Genomic DNA, 23,542 nt, shown 5'->3' with positions numbered 1-23,542 from the left:
CTGCACATTGATGTTTCTCTCTTTCTCTTTCTCCCTCCCTTCTCTCTCTAAAAATGGGTAAATAAAATCTTTAAAAAAAAAAGAAATGATCACTACAATAAGATTTATCTCACGTGGCCCCCACTGGGGACCTGGCCTGTGTACTCAGGTCCCCAGGCAGGGCACCCAGGCATGTGCCCTGACTGGGAATCGAACCAGCAACCTTTTGGTTCATAGTCCACGCTCAATCCACTGAGCTACACCAGCCAGGCCGATTCCTTCTTTATTGAAGTTTTTTAAAAGTAAAGGCGTTGACTTTTGTCAAATGCTTATTCAGCATTTGTGGATCTCCTAGGATCTACTATAGGTTATGTTATGTTAAGAAGTGTCCTAATATTGAGCCATCCTTGCACTCCTGGAATACAAAATGATGAAATGAAAAATCTCCTTTGTTCTTTTAATGTGCTGCGCAGCCGTACTGGAGAAGCCTCTTTGACTGAGCCAACAGCTACTGTGACTCCTCTGTGGAGGGTCTGGGGGCTGGTACAGAGTCTATATATGTGGGCTGAAGTTCTCCTTCCCGAAGTAAGGAGCCATTGGTTTGATTTTTTTTTTTTGATAGGAAGCCCACTTCCAAACTCCTTCCTTGTGTTTGGACAGTAGAAACTGGGGGCTTTCACCAAGTTAGACAAAAAAAGGCATGATTCTGATCTCAACCTTCTCCAGTTTAGCTCTTTTGTTGTTTTGATTAACTTTCATTTCAAAACAAAACATACCAAAACCTCAAAGACAAACTAAACAGCCTTTATCCTGTTACACTCAGTTTTGTTTCAATAATGCATTGAAGGATGCCCCAGTAGGCTGTTGGAGTCTCTGGGCTATTATAAAACTGAAGTTGGGACTCAAGGTGGGGAGAAAAAGGTAAAAGAAGGGGGGTCTGTCACAGAGAAAAACCCCTGGGTCTCAGTCACGGAGGGATGCAGTGATCAGCCCACCGAGGAGGCATCCACTTGGTGGGCGGCTTGGTGGTTAAGACAGTAGCTTCCAGGCTGGTTTGTCTGGGCTGAAATCCTTGCTCTGTGGTTTACTACTGGTATGACCTCAGACAAATTCCTTCGCCCCTCTGGACTTCAGTTTCCTCATCAGACAGTGAATATAATAATAGTTCCTGCCTCTGGCCTTGCTGTGAGGACTCAATGAGTTAATGCATGGACAGTTCCTTGACATGTGGTAAGCACCCTGTAAATCCGGGGGTGGGGGAGCTTGGGTGGGGATTAGAATACCCAGCAGGGATTGGGCCGGGTGGTCTCTGCACTCAGGGACCTTCCTGACCTTCACTGACCTTAAACCTTACACAGGGAGCTGTAGGGTGTGCTTAGACAAGCGGCTGGCACGTTCTCAGGGTCGGGGGCTTCTAAGATGAAGCAAAATGATGAAATAAAAAATCTCCTTTGGTCAGTTTCTGGGCTCTGGAAAGTGAAGGCATAGAGCCCAAGGTTCCTTCAGATTGACATTTCAGATAACAAATGTGCGAACGAGTAAGGAGAGCTGGGCCGAGGCTCTCGCCCCTCCCTAACCAGGCTTTTCCGTGGCCTTTAACTCTGAGGCTGGGAGGTCCTTCAGAAGCGCGCTGGCTCGCTTTTGAATGGGGCATCTGCCAGGTGGCTCTTTGGGCAGCTCTGCCCACAGTCCTATAGTATGTGTGTTCGAGAGGGTGTGGGGGGCATTTATGCAGAGGGAACAGCTGTGCATGGGGGCTGAGCGGGAAGGGAGAGCCGCTGGGTGGGGTCCCACTGGACAGTGCTGGGTTCCCCCTCCACCTGTGAATTCTGAGCAGCAGTGCCAGGCCGGCTCCCCTTTCAGGTGTTCCCATCTGGGGCAGCAGGGGTCACATTGGAGTCTTTGTAGCCAGCTTGCTGCTTCTAGTTTTTTAAAACTGGAGTATTATGCCCTGGCTGGTGTAGCTCAGTGGATTGAGTGCGGGCTGCAAACCAAAGCATCTCAGGTTCAATTCCCAGTCAGGGCACATACCTGGGTTGCAGGCCACAGCCCCCAGCAACCGCACATTGATGTTTCTCTCTCTCTCTTTCTCCCTCCCTTCCCTCTTTAAAAATAAATAAATAAAACTTTTAAAAAATTAAAAAAAATAAAAATTGGAATATTATTTAGTTAAAATAAAATGAAACAGACCTTAAACGTTCTGTTTGATGGTGTATTAGTTTCCTAGGGCTGCCGTAACAAAGTACTATAAACTCAGTTGGCTTAAAAGAACAGAATTTAGTGCTGGCCTGTGTGGCTTAGTTGGTTGGGCGTTGTCTCACAAACCAAAAGGTCGCTGGTTCGATCCCCAGTCAGGGTACATACCTACTTTGCAGGTTCAGTCCCCTGGCAGGTGTACAGAAGGCAACCTGATTGATGTTTCTCTCTCACATCCATATTTTTCACCCTCTTTCTCCCTCCCTTCCTCTTGCTTTAAAATAGAAGTGCCCAACATTTTGGCACCTTTGGGCCACATTGAAAGAAGAAGAGTTGTCTTGGGCCACACATTAAATACACAAACACTAATGAAAACTAATGAGCAAAAAAAGGTCCGTGCATAATTTTTGTGACACCCGCCACCACGGATAAGCAAAAAAGTCCTCACATAATAACCCTAATTATGCAGCAGCCCTTTCGATAATCTTTTAAAATCGTTGAGCAGGTCCCAAGTTTGTAATCACTGATATAGAAAGTGTACATATGTAAGTAATGAAACTTAGTATAACACTTAATAATAAAACTAAGTAATGTTTTCAGTAAACTTATGATTTGGGGCTGGGCCGCGTTCATAGCCATCCTGGGCCATGTGCAGCCCCTGAGTTGCGGGTTGGACACCCCTGCTCTAAAAAAATCAAAGGAAGAACAGAATTTATTCTCTCAAGGTCTGGAGGCTGGCAGTTAAAAATTAAGCTGTTGTCAGCAGGGCCAGGATCTCTTGGAAGGCTCCAAAGAGTATCCTTAATTGCCTCTTCCTGTCCTCTGGTGGTTGCGTGCAGTTCCCGGCCTTGGAGACATAGCATGTACTCTGTCTCAGTTGTCACATGGCATTTCTCCCTGTGTCTCTCTATTTTCTCTTCTTGTAAGGACACCAGTCATTGGGCTAGAGCCTAATCTGGTCTGACCTCACTTTAATTTAACTAATTACATCTGCAAAAGACCCTGCTGCCAAGTAAAGTCGCATTCTGAGATTCTGGGTGGATTTGAATTGGGGGAAGGGCCCTGTTCGTCCCAGCACAGATGGTTTTCGGTCATTGTGTACACCCATGTGAAAACCACCCCAGTAAAGAGCTGGCACATTCCCGCCGCCCAAGAAAGGTCCCGCACGGCCCTTTCCCGTTCCTTCCCACCACTGCCGCCTGCCTCAGACAACCACTGTTCTGGTTTGTATCCCCGCAGATGAGCTTTCCCCCGTTCCCGCACTCAGATACACAGCAGTACATACCATGTGCTCTTTGCGTCTGGCCTCTTGGCTGGTGATAATGTTTTTGAGATTCATCCGTGTTGCATGGATCAGTAGTTTGTTCCTTTTCTTTGCTGATCAGTGTTCTGTGGTGGGATTATACCCCAGTCTGTATATCCATTCTTCAAGTGGTGAGCATTTGGATTGTTTTCAGTTTTTGGAAGTGCTTATTATTTTTAATGTGAATATAGTAGCAATGCACAGTCTTGTTCATTCTTTTTGTGGATGTATATATACCTTTAAATTGTCTTTATTGAGGTGTAATTGGCATGTGGTATCATGTTAGTTTCCTGTGTACGACATAAGGGTCTTTGCATACGTCGCCAAGTGATCACCACAAGAAGTCCAGTGAAACCCATCACCACACATAGTCACAACCTTTCTTCTTCTTGTGATGAAGACTTCAGATATCTGTCACCGACTTTCAAACATGCAGTACGGTGTTATTAACTATAGTCACCACCTTGTGCATGAATCCCAGCACTTATTTTATACCCAGAGTTTCTACTTTTTGGCCCCCTTCAGCCAGATGTGGACACGTATTTGGACTTTTCTAGCTTACATTCTAGGAGTGGAATTGCTAACACTACAGGCAGGTTTAATTTTATTAGAATTGCCAAGCAGTCTTCATAAATGATTGCACGGATTTTTATTTTTTATTTTTTAAGATTTTATTTATTTATTTTTAGAGAGGGAAGGGAGGGAGAAAGAGAGAGAGAGAGAAACATCAATGTGCGGTTGCTGGGGGTCATGGCCTGTAACCCAGGCATGTGCCCTGACTGGGAATCGAACCTGCGACACTTTGGTTCGCAGCCCGCACTCAGTCCACGGAGCTACACCAGCCAGGGCTTGCATGGCTTTTTTAAAAAAAATATTTTAAGCCCTCGCTGGTGTAGCTCCGTGGATTAAGTGCAGGCTGAAAACCAAGGGGTTGCCAGTTTGATTCCCAGTCAGGGCACATGCCTGGGTTGCAGCCAGGTCCCCAGTAGGGGGACACATGAGAGGCAACCACACACTGATGATTCTCTCCCTCTCTTTCTCCTGTCCTTCCCCTCTCTCTAAATAAATAAATAAAATCTTTAAAAAATATTTTATTGTTGTTCAAGCTGGTTGCACGGATTTACACTCCCAAGGATGATGTGTGAGACTTTCAATTGCTCCACATCCTTATGAACTTGGTTATGTTCTTGGTGACAGTTATTTTCTTTGATATATAGAGAGGATAACCCTCTGCAGAGGTTTCTGCCCGTGGACTTGTGGAGCTGAGGATCCTCCAGCTACTTACTGACTCGCACCTCACTCCTTTTTATTGTGTTTTTTTTTTTTTTTTTTTACCCTGTCATGCCAGGGAAGGTGTCAGGTGCAAAGGAAGGGGCGCTGGAGTCCCTTTGTCCACTTCTCCTTTTTCCTGAGAATGGCACTGGGATCACACACTCTGTCCTTCCACTTTTTAAAAATATTTTATTTACTTATTTTCAGAGAGAGGAGAAGGGAGGGAGAAAGGGAGAGAAGCATCGATGTGCAAGAGACACACCAATTAGTTGCCTCGTGCACCCCCAACTGGGGACCTGACCCGCAACCTAGCCGTGTGCCCTGACTGGGAATCGTAATGGCGACCCCCTGGTTTGCAGTTTGGTGCTCAGTCCACTGAGCCACACCAACCAGGGCTGTTCTCCCACTTTTGAGTCTCCTTGATTGTCAGAGGTTGGAGGTCAGAGGTCAGATCCTTCAAAAAGGACACCAGCCGCTTTCTTAAAGCAGGAGTTGTTTAGCGCATTCAAGGGTCCCATGTGACCAGCTGCACATTGGGTTTCTTTCTTTCTTTCATAATCAAGTATTTTCCTCACAAATCTCTATTGATGGTGCAACAGCAGCAGCAATAAAGGAAATCATTCAAAATTAAAGTGAGTGTGGGTGTGCGTGTGAGTGTGCCCCTCCTGTCCAGGGTGGATTCCCGCCTTGCGCCCTGAGCTGCCCCGGGAGGCTCCGGCCACCCGGGACCCTGAACTGGAAAGAGCAGGTTGGAAAATAATTGTCCTACTTATTTGTATTAATTGCCCTTAAATGTATGTAGAGCTCACACTTATTTCAGCGTTTAATATTAGAAGTGTTTTGGGTTTTTATTTAGAAGTTTAGTGATTTTCTGTGACCAGAAATATGCGGTAGGAACTTTAACTCGTCTTTTATCAATTAGCTTGTGGTAACACTGGTTTTGCTACATGTTGATTCACTTAAAGTTTCAGTTTCCAAGAGCCGACTGACCACGTTAAATGAGAACTTACTGTGCGGAGCCACTGTGCATGTTCCAAGCTTCGTATGTATAGGAACTCGGTAAGCCCTGACTTAACCCTTTCCCCCCGTCGGAATTTCACGCGAAGTCCGAGGTAAGGTAGGGCCAGAATTTGAACCAATCTCTCTACCTTCAGCGTCTGTGTCCTACCTGCATGTTTTTCCCACAGGGTCATTCACATTTTTGAAACCTAGCCATATTTATTTTAAAAGGGAACCTCACCTTGCTGCCAGAAGTAGGATATCCACATCACTCGTAGCAAGGAGATGGCAACCATAGAAGGAAATACTCCGGTGACAGTGTAATGCTCTTCTAACCTCTTCCTGTTGCTACTACCCAACCTCATTTTTAAAAATGATTTGTGCTTTCGGTGTCATGACTAAGAACATTTTTTCCAACTCAAAGCCACAAACATTTTCTCTGAGGTTTTCTAGAATTTTTATAGTTTTAGGTTTTACAGTTATGATCCATTCAAGTTACTTTTATGCATGGTGTGAAGTAAGATTTATACTTACATTTCTCTTCTTTTTTTTGGTATAAGGATATTCAATAGTTTCTATAGCATTGGTTGAAAAGACTCCTTTTTCCTGTCTTCTCTGAGTTTAGCTTTCCTCAGAGAACAGGAGGGTTAATTCTCACTGTTGCTACAAGGGGAAAAGGTATAATCATTTTGCTACACTGTAAACAATGTCACGTGGTCAGCACTAGAGAAATAGTGATTAGTTCCTGGATTATATTAACTGTTTTCCTGTGGTTTGGTGTTTAGGTTGTTTCCAGTTTTCTTTCCTCAGGTGTAAATAGCAATAGCAATGAATATTTCATGGGTATAGCTTTCCTTTTTTACAAATTATTTTAGGCCCTGGCCATTGTGGCTTGGTTAGTTGGGCGTTGTCCTGCAAAGCAAAAGGCTGGTTCGATTCCCAGTCAGGGTACATGCCTGGGTTGCAAGCCAGGTCCCCAGTAAGGGGCGCACCAGAGGCAACCACACATTGATGTTTCTCTCCCTCCCTTCCTTTCTCTATAGAAATAAATAAAATCTTGTAAAAAATAAATAAACAAGATGAGCAAATAGAGAGAAATATATCTCAAGATAGGTAGATATGGCCCGAACAGTGTTGTGCCGGACACCTGGCTCTAGGTCCAGAAATGCGGACTAAGGCGGCTTCCTGGTTTGTGCTTCTGTCATCTGCAGCCCTGGGCAGGTTTTCGTGTGCTGTTTCGTTTAAGACAATGCTCCAGCCTGGGGGCTGCTCGGGGCACCTGGAGTCGGCACCCAGCCTCCCAGACGTGGTGATACTGGCCACATACACGAGGCCCCGGCCAGAAGCGTCCTGCCTGCTGCAGGCGTCGGTCTGTGGACCCAGGCGAGAGCGGGTCTTACCTGATAAGCTGGCTCAGGTGGCTTTGAGTCCAACTTTTCTCTGAGAATGGAAGGGTTACTCCTCACAGTTGCTGCACGGAGGAAAAGGCACAAGGCAGTGCATGTCTGGAGCCCAGCCAGTCCCTTCTGAGAAGCAGGCATTTGAAAACAAATCACAGGGGCCTGGAGCCTTCGTCATTCCACAGACATGTGGGAGGTGAGCGCAGTATTTCACTCCTATCACACATCTTGGCAATGCTGCTGGCCTGCTACTGCCTCTGCTTGCCTCACGGCAAAAACTTGATCAGAAAGTGGGGTGAGTGGGAAGATCACACCTGGGGACCCTTGAAGAATTAATGGGTCTGGGCCTCAGTGTCTGCCCACGTCAGTGGAGAGTGAAAACCAGATATTACTGTTTCCTGTGGAAAGAACCTAGCACCACCCCTGGGAGAAAGGGTTGGAACTTGCGCCTGATCCAACTGCCGGTGGAAACAGAGACGACAGAGGAGCGGGTTGAGTCGCACCTCGCAGGTGCGGTCAGCAGAGCCCGGACTGGGGGAGGATCTCGGGGCAAACATCCTGGGTTCTTCAACAGATGGGCTGTAAGGGAAAGCATGGGAGACAGGGGGAAATCCCTCAGATTAAAAAAGACTTAAAAGATAAATGAAGCCCTGGCTGGCGTAGCTCAGTGGATTGAGCGCGGGCTGCGAACCAAAGTGTCACAGGTTTGATTCCCAGTCAGGGCACATGCCTGGGTTGCTGGCCATGACCCCCAGCAACTGCACATTGATGTTTCTGTCTCTCTATCTCCCTCCCTTCCCTCTCTAAAAATAAATAAATAAAATCTTTAAAAAAAGATAAATGAAATTTTTTAAATGGGCAAAGCTAAAAACTAAACTGTACTGTGTAGGAATGCGTACTTAGTTGATGAAACCAGGAAGGAACCCAACAAGGTGGTTGCTGTAATTGTCCAGATGGGCGTACTTTTGGGGAGCCTTGGCTGGGGAAGGCCTTTTGGGGTGGCAAGCCAGGTTCTGTTCCCTGATTGGGTGGTAGTTATAAAGTGTGGTTTTTTTTTTTAAGATTTCATTTATTTATTTTTAGAGAGGGAAGGGAGGGAGAAAGAGAGAGAGAGAGAGAAACATCAATGTGCGGTTGCTGGGGGCTGTGGCCTGCAACCCAGGCATGTGCCCTGACTGGGAATCGAACCTGCAACACTTTGGTTCGCAGCCCAAGCTCAATCCACTGAGCTACGCCAGCCAGGGCAGGTGTGATATTCTTATAACAATTTACTAAACCATACATTTCTTTTGTTATATATCCATGTTGTATTATTTTTTTAATTTAAAAGAAATTAAAAGAATATGTGTAATACATTGCATTTTATAGGCAAATAGAGAGGGAATATAAAAATTATGTTTCTATTTTAAAATATAAACAATGCAAGGGTAAACCAAAAACTAATAAAAATGTGTATTTATCAGGGTGGGGGGGTGGATGGGAGGAAGCAGGAAGGTAGACTGTGGTGGACTCCGGCCAGCAGAGTCCGCCTGTTGTGGCCGAGAGAGAAAATAAATGCACAGGCGACAGCAATCCTGGGAAGGAACAGGGGACGGCACGGCCACTTTCTCAAGGGGAGAGTGTCTATGAGTGCCTTGGCCACTCTCTCAAGAGGAGAGCTCCCCGACCCTTGCCTGGACAGGCTTTTATTGTTTTTCTCGGGGCTTACATCAGAGAAAGAGTTATTATCTATTACATAGAATATTGTTGTCTACATTTTAGGTACAATCAAGGAAATGAAAATAACAAATGCAGAAGGGAAAGGCAGCGAGCTGATTAGCTCTGTCCTTGGGAGAATTCACACAGGCTTTGGGAATTACCTTGGAGATAGGCAATACACATTTGTTGTTTTAGACCTGGGTGATGGAGTTTTAGCAAGAGCAAGCCATAACAGTCTGTATACATTTTCTAGGCCTGAATCCCACGGGAAAACTCGGTTTGAGGGTCTGGCTCCTGCCCACCACTTCGCTTCTGCAGGTTTTCCGTACAGAGCTGAGTCACAGTTGCTGGACTGAAACAAACCGGTCCCGTACAGGAGACCTTTCTGAACATAACTTACAGTTTTTACTTTGGAATGACTTAAGTGTTCTTTATAATTAAAACATACAACAAATTAAAAAACCCTAAAAATAAGAAACAAATAGAAATACAAGATCCTTTGACTATTCGTTCCCAGTGGGAATATAACCCGAGATAGAAAGAACCACAAATATTAAGCTGTATATACAGACGTGTCTTACTGTCAAGTTATAATATCACTGTAACTATTTTGCAACTACTACATATAGAAAAGGATGAAGAAAATAGTTATCTTCAGTGTCATTAGGAAACAAGATGTTCAGCACAAGACAAAAGAGATGTAAATAACAGGCCCTGGATGGTATAGCTCAGTGGATTGAGTGTAGGCTGGGAACGAAAGAGTTGCTGGTTCGATTCCCAGTTAGGGCACATGCCTGGGTTATGGACCAGGTCCCCATTGGGGACCGTGTGAGAGGCAACCACACATTGATCCACACATTGATGTTTCTTTCCCTTTCTTTTTCCCTCCTGTCCTGTCTCTCTCTCTCTCTCTCAGAAAAAAAATATATAAATAACAATCTAAAGAAGTTAAACACCTTATAATTCTAATGACTTACCTACAAACTAATTTATTTTTCTATTTTGAAAAAATATAAATTTTCTAGATCTGTCCACCTGAAAAGGCCTAGAAACACTGACCACTGGAGAATAATAAGCACCGTCAGTATTCAGACTGTGGTTTCTAAGTACCATTTCGCACTGGAAGGGTTTCTTGGCAAAGTGGCTGGTTTCAAGTCTGAGGCAGAGAAGGTACAAGATGAGCCTGGATCCCCCGGTCACACCAGAAAGCAAGGACTCGATTGGAGACGACCCGAGTCCTGTCAATGGGACAGGGACTTACTGGAAGGCCCTCCCACTAGCCAAATGATAGAATAACTTGAATATCCCAAAGAATAACAACCACCCACTTTGGAAAACAGCTTGGCAATTTCTTATTGTTATTATATCTCCAGTTATCATATGACCCAGGGACTTACTCCCAGGTATTTATCCAGAAGAAATAAAAACATGTGTCCTCAGAAAGCCTGCAAATGCAGGCAGCAGCTTTGTTCATGCCTAAGAAAACCTGGTGCAGTGGAATACTGTTCGGGGATGAAAGGAACAGACTGCTGATACTCTCAGCAACCTGGATGGATTCCTAACGCATTTGCTTGGTGACAGAGGACAGGACAGAAATGATAACATGCTACATGATTCTGTTTATATAACATTCTGGAAAAAGAAAACTCTAGGACGGGAAATTAGATATGTGATTGCCAGAAGAGTGGAGTGGGGATGGGGGCTGACGCGCGGGGGCCCAAGGGTGCTTTCTGGGGTGGAGGCAGCGTTCTGCACCTTGAATGGGGTGTTGGGGCTTGTATTTGCTGAAACTCATCAAACTGTGGAACTAAAGAGGGTGAACTTGAATGCACATTGATTGAACCTTAATAAACCTGACTTAAAAGTAATGTCAATGGGATGAAAGATAGAAACGAAGTTAATTCAAAACGGTACTGACAAGAAGCAGTAAATAGCTTTAGAGGATGCTGGAGAATGACTCATTTGAAAGCTGGTGAGCAAAGGGAAGGAACCAAACTTTCATCCTGCCTTGTGTACACGGACCAAACTTTAAGATGAGAAAGTAGATGAGGAAGGGAAGTTCTGCGTTGTAGAAGAACCACAGTAGCAAACGTAAAGGGAAAGAGTTCGAAAGTCACCACTAATGAGATACCGGGCCAAGGCTGCCGTCATCCGTGCCCAATGAAAGGTGAAAGCTGACGGAGAACTTTGTGACGGATGGATCGGCAAGAAAGAACATGACGTTTTGTCACTGAAGTGGGACACACAGGTGTTCGGTGCCTCCTGATGTAATGTCGTACCTCCTGGGAAGATTGCACCTGGGCCTAATGAAGTTTCCCAGCCTGAGTATTAGATACACAGAGATAAATATGTTAAATGGCATTCCAATGATGTAATCTGCCAAATCCGGAATGTTGGGGAGTCTGTGAACAAGCGACCCAGTTTCTGCAACAACAGCAGAAGGGAAAAGTAAATTATTATATATTTAAAAAGTCTTAAGAATTCAAAATACTACAAAGCTACAGAAATCAAGATAGTGTGATATTGGCATAAGGTGGCCATAAAGATCAATGGAATAGAATTGGGAGTCCAGAAGTAAATCTGTATCTGTTTACGCCTCTGGGGTCAGCTGGTTTTTGGAGCAGGGGAAGCAGTCTTTTCCGAAAGTAGTGCTGGGCCCTGGCCAGCGTGGCTCGGGTGGTTGGGCATCATCCCGCAGAGGAAAAGGTCGCCAGTTTGACTCCCTGTCAGGGCATAGTCCTGGGTTGTAGGCTTGGTCCCCGGTGGGGCCATGTATGGGCAGCCACCGATCGATGCTTCTCTCTCACACTGATATTTCTCTCCCTCTCTTTCTCCCTCTCTTCTCCTCTGTCTAAACAATAAAAAAATTTGAAGAGTCTGAAGAAGCAGTGGGGAACTATGAAAAAATGTATCAGAGGGAGAGAACACAAGCACAAGGACTTAAAAAATGCGCAGCTGGAACTGAAGAAGGGTGAGAGGAGAGATTACTACAAGGTTGTGGGAGTGGGCATTAAGGCCTCTGGGGATGAGATCAAGAAACCTTATCAGAACCGGACTTTGATGCAGCATGTGGATGGGCACAGAGTTGGTGCGGAGCTCAGAAGGAGGAGGAAAAGAAGTTCACGGAAGTCGGAGAAGTGATTACCGTCCTCTCTGCGCCCAAGAAAGAGACTCGTGTGACAGTGGATGGGACCTGGGGGAGGAGGGCACGAATCTGGCGATTCGGATGAGACCGTCTTCCAGGCATCCTTCGGCGGGCCTGGGGGCCTCAGCTTTGAAGAACCTGGCCCAGGAAATGTCTTTGTTTGATTTGGCTAATGAAAGGAAACCATCCAGAAGCCAGAAAATGCAGACTTGCTCATTTTAACCTTGAAAGTGGACCCAATTCTCCTCCCCCCATCGTCCCGTCCCCACGCACGCAGAGCGGTTTTGTTTGCTCAGTTGGACGCCCTGTGTCGGCAGGGGCTGGACACAGGAAGGGAGCTGGCTCTGAAGACCAGCGGCAGGGGACGGGGCTGGCGGGCGAACAGGGAGGCAGCTTGTGAATTTTTGTCTGAGCATTTAACTCTATTCAAAAGGGAAAAAAATTAAGAGAACAAAAAGTTTTGACCCTTAAAATAAAAAGGACTGAAGTGCTGACGGATGCTCTGTCTTCATCGACTAGGGCTGCCATGACGAAACCCTAGAGACTGGGTGGCTTGAACGATAGACATTTATTTTTTCCAGTTCTGGGGGTAGGAAGTTCAAGATGAGGGTGCCAGCGCGGTCGGTTTGTAGTGTGGCGTCTCCCCTTAGGTGGTGATGGCTGCCTTCTTTCTGTGTGCTTTCTCACACGACCTCTTTGTGGGTGCAGGGAGAGAGAGCAAGCTCTATGGTGTCTCCTCTTACAAGGCACTAATCCTCCCCGGCCGGTGTGGCTCAGTGGATTGAGTGCCGGCCTGCGAACCAAAGGGTCTCTGGTTCAATTCCCAGTCGGGGCACAAGCCTGGGTTGCGGGCCTGGGTCCCTAGTGGAGGACGCTTGAGAGGCAACCACACATCGATGTTTCCCTCTCTCTCTTCCTCCCTTCTTCTTTGTCGAAAAATAAATAAAATTAAAACAAAATAAGGCACTAATCACATCATAAGGGGCCCACCCTCATGACCTCATCTGACACTAATTACCTCCCAAAGGTCCCCTTGCCAAATGCTGTCACATTGGGACTTAGGGGTTTTAGCAGCATGTGAGTGTGGGTGTGAGAGAGACGGGCATTCAGTTTATGATGTGCTAGAAGATGTAAAGGATCACAAATCATGTGACTGCATTTGTGTGTAATGTTCAGAACAGGCAGATCCATGGAGACGGAGAGCAGATTAGTGGTTTCCAGGGGCTGGGGAAGAGGAAATAAATAGTGACTGCTAATGAACACAGAGTTTATTTTGGGGGTGATGACACTGTTCTGGAATTAGGTTGTGGTGATGGTTGCATAACTCTGTGAATGTACTGAAAACAGCCCCACTAAGTTGCACAATTTGAAATGGTAAAGTTTAGGGCATTGAAATATATCTTAAATTTTTTTAAAGACAAATGATGTAAAAGACATCAATCGAGGGTACTAGGTGGGCCTCCTGGTTTGGCTCTTGATTCTGTTATTGTAAGAAACATCCAAACCTGTAGAGAATTTTCTGTGAGTTTATCTGAGCCACATTGCTGGGAAGCAACATCTCAACTCTGGAGAGTGGCAGTTCTGCGGCTTATTGTATACATTAGAACCGAAGGAGAAGACGTTCCGGGCGGCGTGGGGTGGGTTACATGAAATCCACTGGTGGCAGTTGGAGGGGGCTGGAGAAAGCAAAGCAGGGAAATCTCTGGGGCTGGATAAAAAGGCAAAATAAGGAAGCACATAGTTCGGTTACATGGGTGGGTGCAGGCTGGTTACATGGGCGTATTAGCACAGCTCATACGGACGGCATTCGAGGAGCAAGATGACGACGAGGGGCTCTGTGGCCCCTGCTTTGGTGGGAGGCACGACCTGGGGGCCCAGAAAAGGGGGGCTGCTGTGGCATCTCACAGGTCTGTCGTCCTAGGTGTGAGAAGGCAATAGGCAGGCTACTTGAGATAAGGATTGGCTTTTGTCAAGGAAGCCACAGGCCTAGGACACGCAAGTGACCTGCTTTGAGTTGGGAGTTTTTGTGTTCACACCACCCCATGCGGCTACTTTCAGCCTCCGAGTTTGTCAGGCTGCCGTCCAGGCCTCTCCTGAGCTTGTCAGGTTCGGTGCGTGGCCCCATTTTTGTCCATGGTTCACCCAGAACAACTTATAAGAGGACATTTTAAAAACATTCAGGGAAAATGGAACATGGAATTTGTATTAGATAATATAAGGAGTTATTTGAGAATGTATAATAATAGTAGTGTAATTATATATTTTTAAAAAAATTCTTACATACTGGTAAAATGGCATGTCTGAAATTTGCATTAAAATACTCTAGGTAGCCCTGACCGGTGTGGCTCCACTGGATGGGCATATTCCTGCAAACCAAAAGGTCCATGGTTTGATTCCCGGTCAGGGCACGTACCTGGGAGAGTTTGTACCCTGACAGGCACGTGTGAGAGGCAGCCGATTGTTTTCTCCTTCACATCAATGTTTTTCTCCCTCTCTTTCTCCTTCCCTTCCCCTCTCTCTAAAAATAAATAAATAAAATCTTGGAAAAAATACTCGAGGGAGAAAATTGGAGTGAAAAGGGAATGACAGAGTATTGATAATTTTTAAAAAGATTTTATTTATTTATTTTTAGAGAGGGAGATAGAGATAGAGAGAGAAACATCAATGTGCGGTTGCTGGGGGCTGTGGCCTGCAACCCAGGCATGTGCCCTGACTGGGAATCGAACCTGCGACACTTTGGTTCACAGCCCGTGCTCAATCCACTGAGCTACGCCCTCCAGGGCTATACTGATAATTTTTGAAACTGAGTAATGGTCATATGGGGTCCATGATACTAGTCTGTCTTGTTTGGGTTTAACAATTTCTATAGTAACACTTTTTAATAATAAATTAAGTGTGGCAGAGGAAAGGAAGAAGTCTTGATTAGTACTGAATTCCAGAAAATCCCTCTTCCAGCAGCTGGGGCCCAGGGCGGTGACAGCACGTCCTGACCTGGAGCTGAGCTTGGCTCTGAGGAGCCGGGTCCCCTGAACCACTCCCAGCGGAGGCTTGGGGTTAGAACCGAGCTGGCTCTTCCCGGCAGAGGTGAGGCCTTCCCACGCTGCGCCAATTCGCTTCTTCTGGGTAACACACTGCCCCCAAACTCAGCGGCTTAAAGCACACGCTGACTGCTTCTCATGACTCTGTGCGGTGCCTGGGATTCTGGGCTGACATGCCTGGGGCCGGAACCTAGGAGGGCCTCGCTCAAATGTTTGGGTCCTCAGCAGCACCTCAGAGGCTAGCCAGGAACTGCTTTCAAGATGGGAAGAGAAGACAGTGCCCAAGGCACAAGCACGTCCACAGGTTAGGGCGAGTCACGTGGCCAAGCCCAGATGTGGAGGATGGAGAAAAGGGACTCCTGTGCACACGGGACTTGTACCGAACGGGAGCCAAGGGAGCCAGCCCCCCCCGACCCGGCCTGCCTCTCGGGATGAGGCTTACTTCACAGAGGTGGCCCAGGGTGGGTGCTGTGTTGTTATTCGTGTTTCTCGGGTCTAGACTCTCCTTTCCACTCATAGAACAGAGGTGGTAGGTTAAAGGTTACTCAGAAATACAGATCCTGGGCTGATGGAATTAACCAGAATACTTCATTCTATTTTCTGCTTTTGTTGGCCTCCCTTTTTTCCATGGCCTAAGCTCAGTTCTACTCTTCTCCCACCTCCCCTTGAACAGAATATCCTTGACTCACTCCTGGTGGCAGCTTATTATCCATCCCCACGTTCTCCGAGGACAGAGTGGCTTGACTCACAGGAGGAGGATGAGGCTGGGCGTGTGGCCTGGGGCCAGCTCCCTCCCCTGCGAGCCCCTGTTTTCTCATCTCCAATGCTGTGTCCCCGGGGCCCCGGGTCAGGCCTGGCCACTTGGGGAGAAGAATGTTGTGTGGGTGTAACAGATTGGTTGCAAAAGTGGCCCCAATTCTTCACATGCACACCCGCATCCATGCCTTTTGCAATGATATTTTGCAGTTCTTTTCTTCAAGAATTGGAGTCTCCCCGCCTGGGCCTCCCCCAGCAATCTGCTTTGGCCAGCGGAATGTAGTAGAAGTGATGGTGTGATTGTCCTGTGCCTCAGCCTGAATGAGCTTAATGAGCCACTGACTCATTTGGTCTCTTAGAATCCTGCCTCTATCACAAGAACAAACCTAGGCTAGCCTGCTGGAGGTGAGTCATCCCAGCTGGGGCACCCTAGACCAGCCAGCGCTCTGCCAACCCATTTGTGTGAGTGAGCCCAGGTGAGATCAGCCCAGCCCAGCCCAGCCGGCCCAGGCCAGCTGAGTCCCAGCCAAACTATAGATTCCTGAGAAATAAGAAATGATTGTTGTTTTCAGCCACTGTAGGTTGTGTGTGTCTTGAACGGAAACCTGCGTCTCTTCTTTGGGTTGGGTTGCCTTCGGAATGTAACTGCTGGGCTCCATTCCGGTTCCTGACCCCCTCCCTGCGGAGGTGGGGCCATCGTGGTGTCCAGGCAGGTGTATTTGGGGCGGAGGGAGCAGTGCAGGCCCCGGGGCGGGGGGGCAGACCCCTGCTGCCGGGCCCGGATGAACATGGCAATGCCCTTTCAGCAAGAAATGCATTCTTAAAAGTTTAGTTTTATTTTTTTAATCAAAGTTATACCCGCACCTGAAGTAAAGAATCAAATTGTTCAATAAGACGCTGTTAGGAACAACAGCAGCCTTTTCTGTCTGCTCCTTCCTCTTTTCCTGCTCCCCAGACACAGGGCTTCCAATTTTTTAAAAGCAATACATATATATGTATATTTATGCATACAAATATATATACATTTGTGTGATATATTTGTAAATATAAATACTAGGGTGCAATAGAGCGTGCTCATATTGCTGCTGCTCCATCTGAGGCGTTGTCTGTCGACTGCCCACCAGGAGGACCTGGCTCTTTGTCACCCGCTTCCCTCCTCTCACACCGGCCGCCTCCCCAACTGCTTAACTGCCCAGCCTCCTTATGATGAGATTCTGTTCAAGTCATGCTCACTTTTTACTTGTGACTATGACTCTGAAAGTGCTGTTCACGAATGACCTATGATGAATAATATTCCAGCTTTTACTTTCTTGCACAACTCTTCCCAGCGTGGGCTTCCTAATGACTGCTCTCAGCACTGGCGGTGGAGTGGGCGGTGGAGTGGGGGCGGGAGAAACATCTCAGATTCTTCCCTTTCTCTGATGGGGGGAGGGGCAGGCACACCCTGGGTTAGAGAGGCCTCTCTTTTAGGCAGATTCCTCTCAGGCCTGGAGGGGCCTCTGCTTCAGGGCCCCTGTGGGCAGCCTGGTTTCCTCTGTGCCCTTTCCCCCTGGGCTCTGGCCCCTGTGTCATTAGGTCGCTTCCTCTTTGTGTCCTCCTTAGTTTTCACACTCCCCCCACCCCCCACCCCTGCCCCACCCTGCCCCAACCCTGTTTCGGTGGGGCTCAAAGATCGGGTGTGACCACTGACGGAGCCCAGGTCCCGGACTATGCCGTGTGGCATGAAGTGGTGACCATGACCCCATTTCCCCCCTCTCAGCTTCTCCCTCGGGGTCTGGTGGTCCAGGATTTGTGGTCAGGGTGGAGTTCAGCCCTTGGGCCTTTCTGGGAGATTTCTGTTAGAGGAGGCTGCCAAGTTTTGTGGGGTGTGGGTGGGGCACAGAGCCCAGTCCGTGCATGTGGCTGGTGAGGTCTGGGCTGAGGGATGCAGCCGGTGGGAGCAGGAGTGGACAGGACAGGAGACCAAGGCCTGGACCCCCTGGTCAGCACGCCGAGCTCAGATGGTCTGAAGGGCGGTGGAGCACCATTCAAGTTACAAACTGGCCGGAGAGAAACGGAAACTTCCACCCCCATCAAAACCTGTATGCAGAGGCTTAAAGGGTTTCATTCATAATTTTCAAAAACTGGAAACAACTCAGATGCCCTTCAACTGGGGGACGGACGGACAAACAGTGATTCGGCTGTACAATGGGATACTTCTCACACAGGAAGCGGAACAAACCACGAAGACACGCGGCACCCTGGGGAACCCCAGATACAGCGTGCGAGGCGAGGGGAGCCCAACGTAAAGACTGCCCACTGTGAGCGCGGTTGCACGGCTGTCTGGAAGGGGCAGAACTGCCCCATGGCGGCTGGCTGGGGGAGGGCTGGCTGCCCCCTGGCTGGGGGCAATTTTCTGGGTGGATGGAAATGTTTTATGTCTTGATTATTGTAGTGGTTATACACCTCTGTGAATTTGTTAAAACTCGTAGAATTGTATGCTAAAAAAGGTGAATTTTTCTGTCTGTAAATTATACCTCCATAAACTAAAAACATTCAACTAACGACAACCAGAAGTGTCAGTCAGGTTGGTGTCCGTGGTGACACGGTGGTAGCTGGGAATGAGAGGAGGAATGGAGACCCAGAGGTGACTTCATACAAAGGGTGACGGGCACCCTTGTGTTCTTTGTGGGAGTCTCTGCCTGCCTGCTGGGAAATGAGGGCAGGACCAGCACCCCTGGTGCGCCCTGGAGGGATGACGGCCGCAAAGGAGAAGACCCCCAGGTCATACCTGCTTTCCCATCATGCCATCCACCTGTGGCCATTTCCCCCAACCAGAGGGGAGACGGAGAGAGAGGACAAGGGCGTGGAACAGAACGGCATCAGAGACTGAATTTCAGACCTGGCTCTGTTGCTGGCCGGCTCAGCCTCTCAGAGTCTCAGTTTCCTCATCTGCAAAATGGGGACAATGGCAGTACCCCACAAAGTCCAGTGAGAGAGAGATGAGATGACCGCATGAGAGTGCCAAGCCCAGCGCTCACCTGGGAAGGGCTTCCTACTGCATGTGGGCGTTCCCTTGCAGGAGTGGCCACCAGCTGGCCTGGTTTGAATTCTTTTTGCACTTCTTATAAGCTGTGTGACCTTAGACAAGTGTCTTAACCTTTCTGGGTCCTGATTTCTTCATTGATAAAATGAGATGTGTTTTTTTTTGCCCCATAAGATTGTTGTGAGGATAACCCTGGGCCTAGCACATAGGGAGCACTCAGGAAGAGCTACCCTATTATTATCACAGGGTTGCTAAATTTAGCAAATAAAAATACAGGACTCCCAATTTAATATGGAATTGCTGATAAACAATGAATTTTTTTAGTATAAGCATGTCCCATGTTGGATTTGGGACACCCTTAAACTGAGAAGTATTCACAATGAATTTCCATTCAAGATGGCAGCACCGGTAAACATGGCTCACGCAACTATATCAAAATTGCAACCAAACTACAGAACAACCATCATTCAGGCCCGCCAGAAATCAAGCTGATGGAAGTCCTACGACTATGGAATTAAAGAAGAAACCACATGCAGATTGGCGGGAGGGGTAGAGATGTGGACCCGGCCTGGTGACTCCCATGTGTGGCAGATAAAAATCGGGAGAGATATCTCGGGAGCAAGGGGTCCCAGCCTCGGGTTCCAGTGCCAGAAAGATAGGTCCCCATAACTTCTGGCTATAAAAACCAATGGGGATTAAGACTGTGGAAGACAGAAACTTCTGGAATCCCAGGCAGTTCTTAAAGGGCCTGTACACAGACTTACTTGGACTCACGCCCTCTGAACTCCAGTGCTGGGTCAGTAGCTTGAAAGGCAGCAGAGACACACAGGGAGGACCTGAAGTGTCTGGCATCGGGGCAAGTGCTGGGGACAGCTTTCTTACAGACAGAAGTCCTGACTTCTGGCCCCAGAAGGACCAGAGGCCACTGGTCCTTTCCTGAGTCCTCCCCCCACAGAATGGACAGGCAGGCGCCATATCTGAGACTCCATCAACCAGGCTCACACTGTTTGCCCTGCCCTGGTGATTCCCTGAGGCTCCACCCCCCCCAAACTTTTGGACCCATCCAAGCTGTTTCCCATGGCTTTTCCACACCAATGACTTGTCTTGGCTCATGCTTTAGATTTTCCTAAATTTTCTCAAACAAGCAGCATCAGGCCTCATTAAGTGGCCCCAGGTCTGGCACTAGCAGCAGGTTGGCCTCCTTGGGCACCTCCAAGCCCAGCACAAGTGGCAGCCAAGTTCAGATCTCTTTGTAGCTTATGTCAAGTGGCCCCACACAGAACACAGGTGGCGGCTGACCTTGGCCTGCACCTCACAGGAGGTCCCAGAGCCTGTGCACCCTGTGGACAGCTACAGACCATGTCAGAAAACTACTATCCAACCACCTGTACAAGCAACACACTCAAGGGGTGGACTTGGGGCACCAGACACCTGCTAAAGTAAGTCCTGCTCTGTGAAGTGGGCCCCTTCATAGCTGATCCTTCATGGTGGTCAAAGGTTGGTGGTCAGTGGTCACAACCAGTCTGTAAAGCTGATCACCCTGGGTAAATCCCTTCCATTGACCTGCCAGCAGCAACCAAGGCTCAACTACAAGAGGAGGTGTACACAGCCCACATGGTGGGTGTACCTTGAGTACCCAGCTTGGGTGATAGGGGATGCTGTGCCACTGGACCCTACAGGACATCTACTACATTGGCCACACTACCAAGACAGGGAGTCATAGCAGCTCTACCTAATTCATAGAAACAAACAGAAGGAGGCTGCCAAAATGATGAGGCAAAAAACACGGCCCAAATGAAAGAACAGATCAAAGCTCCAGAAAAAGAATCAAATAAAATGGAGACAAGAAATCTACTAGATGAAGAATTCAAAACACTGGTTATAAGGATGCTCAAAGAACTTAGGAGAAGAGTAGATTAACTCAGAACTTCGACAGCATAAAAAAGGCTGTAAAAAAGCACCAGTCGGAAACGAAGGACACACGACCCAGAATGAAGGACGATTCACAGGCAGGGGTGTCCAGCCTTCTGGAGTCTCTGGGCCCCAATGGACAAAGAAAAGTTGTCTTGGGCCACAAAATTAAATATATTGTGATGTGTAATCACAAAAAAATCTTATAATGCTTTAAGTAAATTTACGATTTTGTGTTGGGCCACATGGATAGCCATCCCAGGCTGCACCTGGCCTGCGGGCTCGGGGTTGGACATCTCTGCTGCAGGAACTGACAGTAGAGTGGATAAAGCTGAAAATCTGATCAGTGGTTTAGAATAAAAGGAAGCAAAAAATAACCAATCAGAACAACAAGAAGAAAAAATCCAAAAAAGTGAGGTTAGCGTAAGGAGTCTCAGGGACAACTTCAAGCATACCAATATTCACATCATGGGGTGCCAGAAGGAGGGAGAGAGAGCAAGAAATCAGAAACCTAGTTGAAGAAACAATGACAAAAACTTCCCCAACTTGGTGAAGGAACTAGACATAAAAGTCCAGGAAACACAGAGAGTCCCAAACAAGATGAACCCAAAGAGGCCCACACCAAGACACATCATAATGAAGATGCCAAGTGTTAAAGACAAAGATAGAATCTTAAAAGCAGCAAGAGAAAAGCAGTTAGTTACCTGTAGAGGAGTTCCATAAGACTGTCAGCTGATTTATCAAAAGAAACTTTGCAGGCTAGAAGGGACTGGCAAGAAATATTCGAAGTGAAGAAAAGCAGGGACCTACAACCAATATTACTGTACCCAGCAAAGCTATCATTTAGCATGTAAGGACAAATAAAGAGCTTCCCAGACAAGAAAAAGCTGAAGCTAAATTCATCACCACCAAACTGGTGTGATATGAAATGTGAAAGCGTCTTCTTTAAGAAGAAGATCAAAAACATGAACAATAAAGCGGCAATAAATACATATCTATCAACAATTGAATCTAAAAACTAAATGAACAAGCAGAACAGAAAGAGAATCATAGATGCAGAGAACATTTTGATGGTTGCCAGATGGGAGGGGGCCAGGAGGGTGGGCGGAAAAGTGAAGGGATTAAGAAGTACAAATAGGTAGTTACAGAACAGCCATGGGGGTGTAAAGTACAGCATAGGGAGTGGAGTAGCCAAAGAATACACACGCATGGCCCATGGGCATGGACAATGGTGTGGGGATAGCCTGGGAGGGTGGGGGGTCTGAGTGGAGGGGGGCAAAGGGGGAAAAATTGGGACAACTGTGATAGCATAAAAATAAAATAATATAATTTAAATTAAAAAATGTGTTGTTTACCTGAAATTAAAATTTAACTGGGCACCCTATTAAGAAGGGACGCAAATTCAGGGTACTAGGAGGATGGGACTAAGCCTGAAGGTGGTAGAGGGGTGCGTCATTGGCATTTTTAACCTCCCTGCAGGCTGTGTTGTTCAAATTCTCCACCTTCTGTCTCACCTCCAGGAAGCTCCCTTGCTCTAACCCTCGGCGCCCATTCATTCTGTGGTCCTGCTTTCATTCAGGCTGCCACCCAGTGTCCTCATAACTCATTCCTGGGCCGGTGCTGCCCTTTGGGTATGCGCGAGTCATTTCTTGTGTGTGAGCCTGGGTCCCCGAGTGGGCAGCCGCCGGGGCAGGCAGGGCAGGGCCGGGTGTCTAGGCCTTCCCTGGGCCGGCCAGGCAGAGGGTGCAGCGTGCACAGGCCCGCGGCTGATGGCTGAGTGGCAGCGCTGCTCTTACATAATTGGTTTCTCTCCTCCTTTCTCTTTCCAGAGCCAGATTTCACACTGAGCAGCTGCAGACCGGGAAATCACAGAAAGCACAATCCGGCCTCAGATTCCGAGGGGCCTGCTGGGGACTCTCTCCTCCTGCTCGGGAGGGAAGACCCTGAGGCCGCTATCCCAGCCCAGGTCCTAGCTGCCATGGAACTCTCAGCTGCCTCCCGCCGGCTGCCCTCTGCACTGCTAGGCAGATAAGGGTGGTGCTGCCCCAGGAGCACCTGCGTTCCCCTGCCAGGCCATCCTCCGTGGCCAGCCCTTCTACTTTAGGCCACCTGTGCTGACCCGGGGCCATGTAGGCCGCACTCACGCCTCTGTGGATAGACACACCGCTGGGGACACTGCCTCTGCTCTCTGGGGGACCCGCGTACCACCATGCCCCAGGGATTCGCCTGGCTCCACTGTGAGTACTGGGGGGTCCGTGGGGACTGCCCTGGGGAGGCCTCGGCCCACAGCCGAGCTCTGCCGTAACCATGGCAACTGGGCCATTCTTGCTGGTGAGAAGTTGAGATGCTTCCCAGCTCAGTGCTGGGTCCCTCGGGGACTCCCACGCCTGCCCTCCGCCCTGTCTCCAGCTGACCTAGCTCAGGCAGGTGTGGGGGGTGTGAGTCATAGGCTGGGTGGGTGCAGTCATTGGGTGGTCCTGGGGACGGGGCAGGCACTGGGGGTTGGCGGCAGCTCTGCCCTCCCAGACTTACGGGTGCTCCAGAGTGCGGTGAGACAGGGAGGGCAGAGAGAGGATTTCTGTCTTCCTGGGTGTGGCCGGCAGGCGGTGGGGGCTGTGGAAGTGTCTGGGCCCTCAGCACAGGGGAGACGAGCAGCCAGGTGCCTGGGGAAGGCAGCCTGTTTCCTCTGCCCTGTCTTCCATAAAGAATAAAACCCAAAGGCAGTGAGAGAACAGTTTTCTGGGGAAAAGAAAAATAAGTTGAAATGAGGTCAGAAAAAGAAAGGGACCTACAAGTCTCCCGAGCCTGCTGGTGGGAGGC

General features: G+C 48.0%; 1 protein-coding gene across 5 annotated transcripts in view; it reads left to right on the top strand.

The window, feature by feature from the left end:
• The window catches only part of IL34 (interleukin 34), a 55,340-nt gene that overhangs the window by 23,913 nt on the left and 7,885 nt on the right, over window positions 1-23,542 (top strand). For all 5 annotated transcript variants that reach the window (XM_036012193.1, XM_036012192.1, XM_028534785.2 and 2 more), the window contains exon 2: window positions 22,552-22,959. In XM_036012193.1, coding sequence (XP_035868086.1) covers window positions 22,932-22,959 — 28 coding nt within the window. In that variant the 5' untranslated portion in view covers window positions 22,552-22,931. The remainder of the gene's footprint in view (window positions 1-22,551; window positions 22,960-23,542) is intronic.

The sequence above is a fragment of the Phyllostomus discolor genome, chromosome 12 (assembly GCF_004126475.2).
Source record: "Phyllostomus discolor isolate MPI-MPIP mPhyDis1 chromosome 12, mPhyDis1.pri.v3, whole genome shotgun sequence".
NCBI classification, from domain to species: domain Eukaryota; kingdom Metazoa; phylum Chordata; class Mammalia; order Chiroptera; family Phyllostomidae; genus Phyllostomus; species Phyllostomus discolor.
The sequence above is the reverse complement of the archived record's forward strand: the minus strand, read 5'-3'. Positions and strand labels throughout refer to the sequence as shown.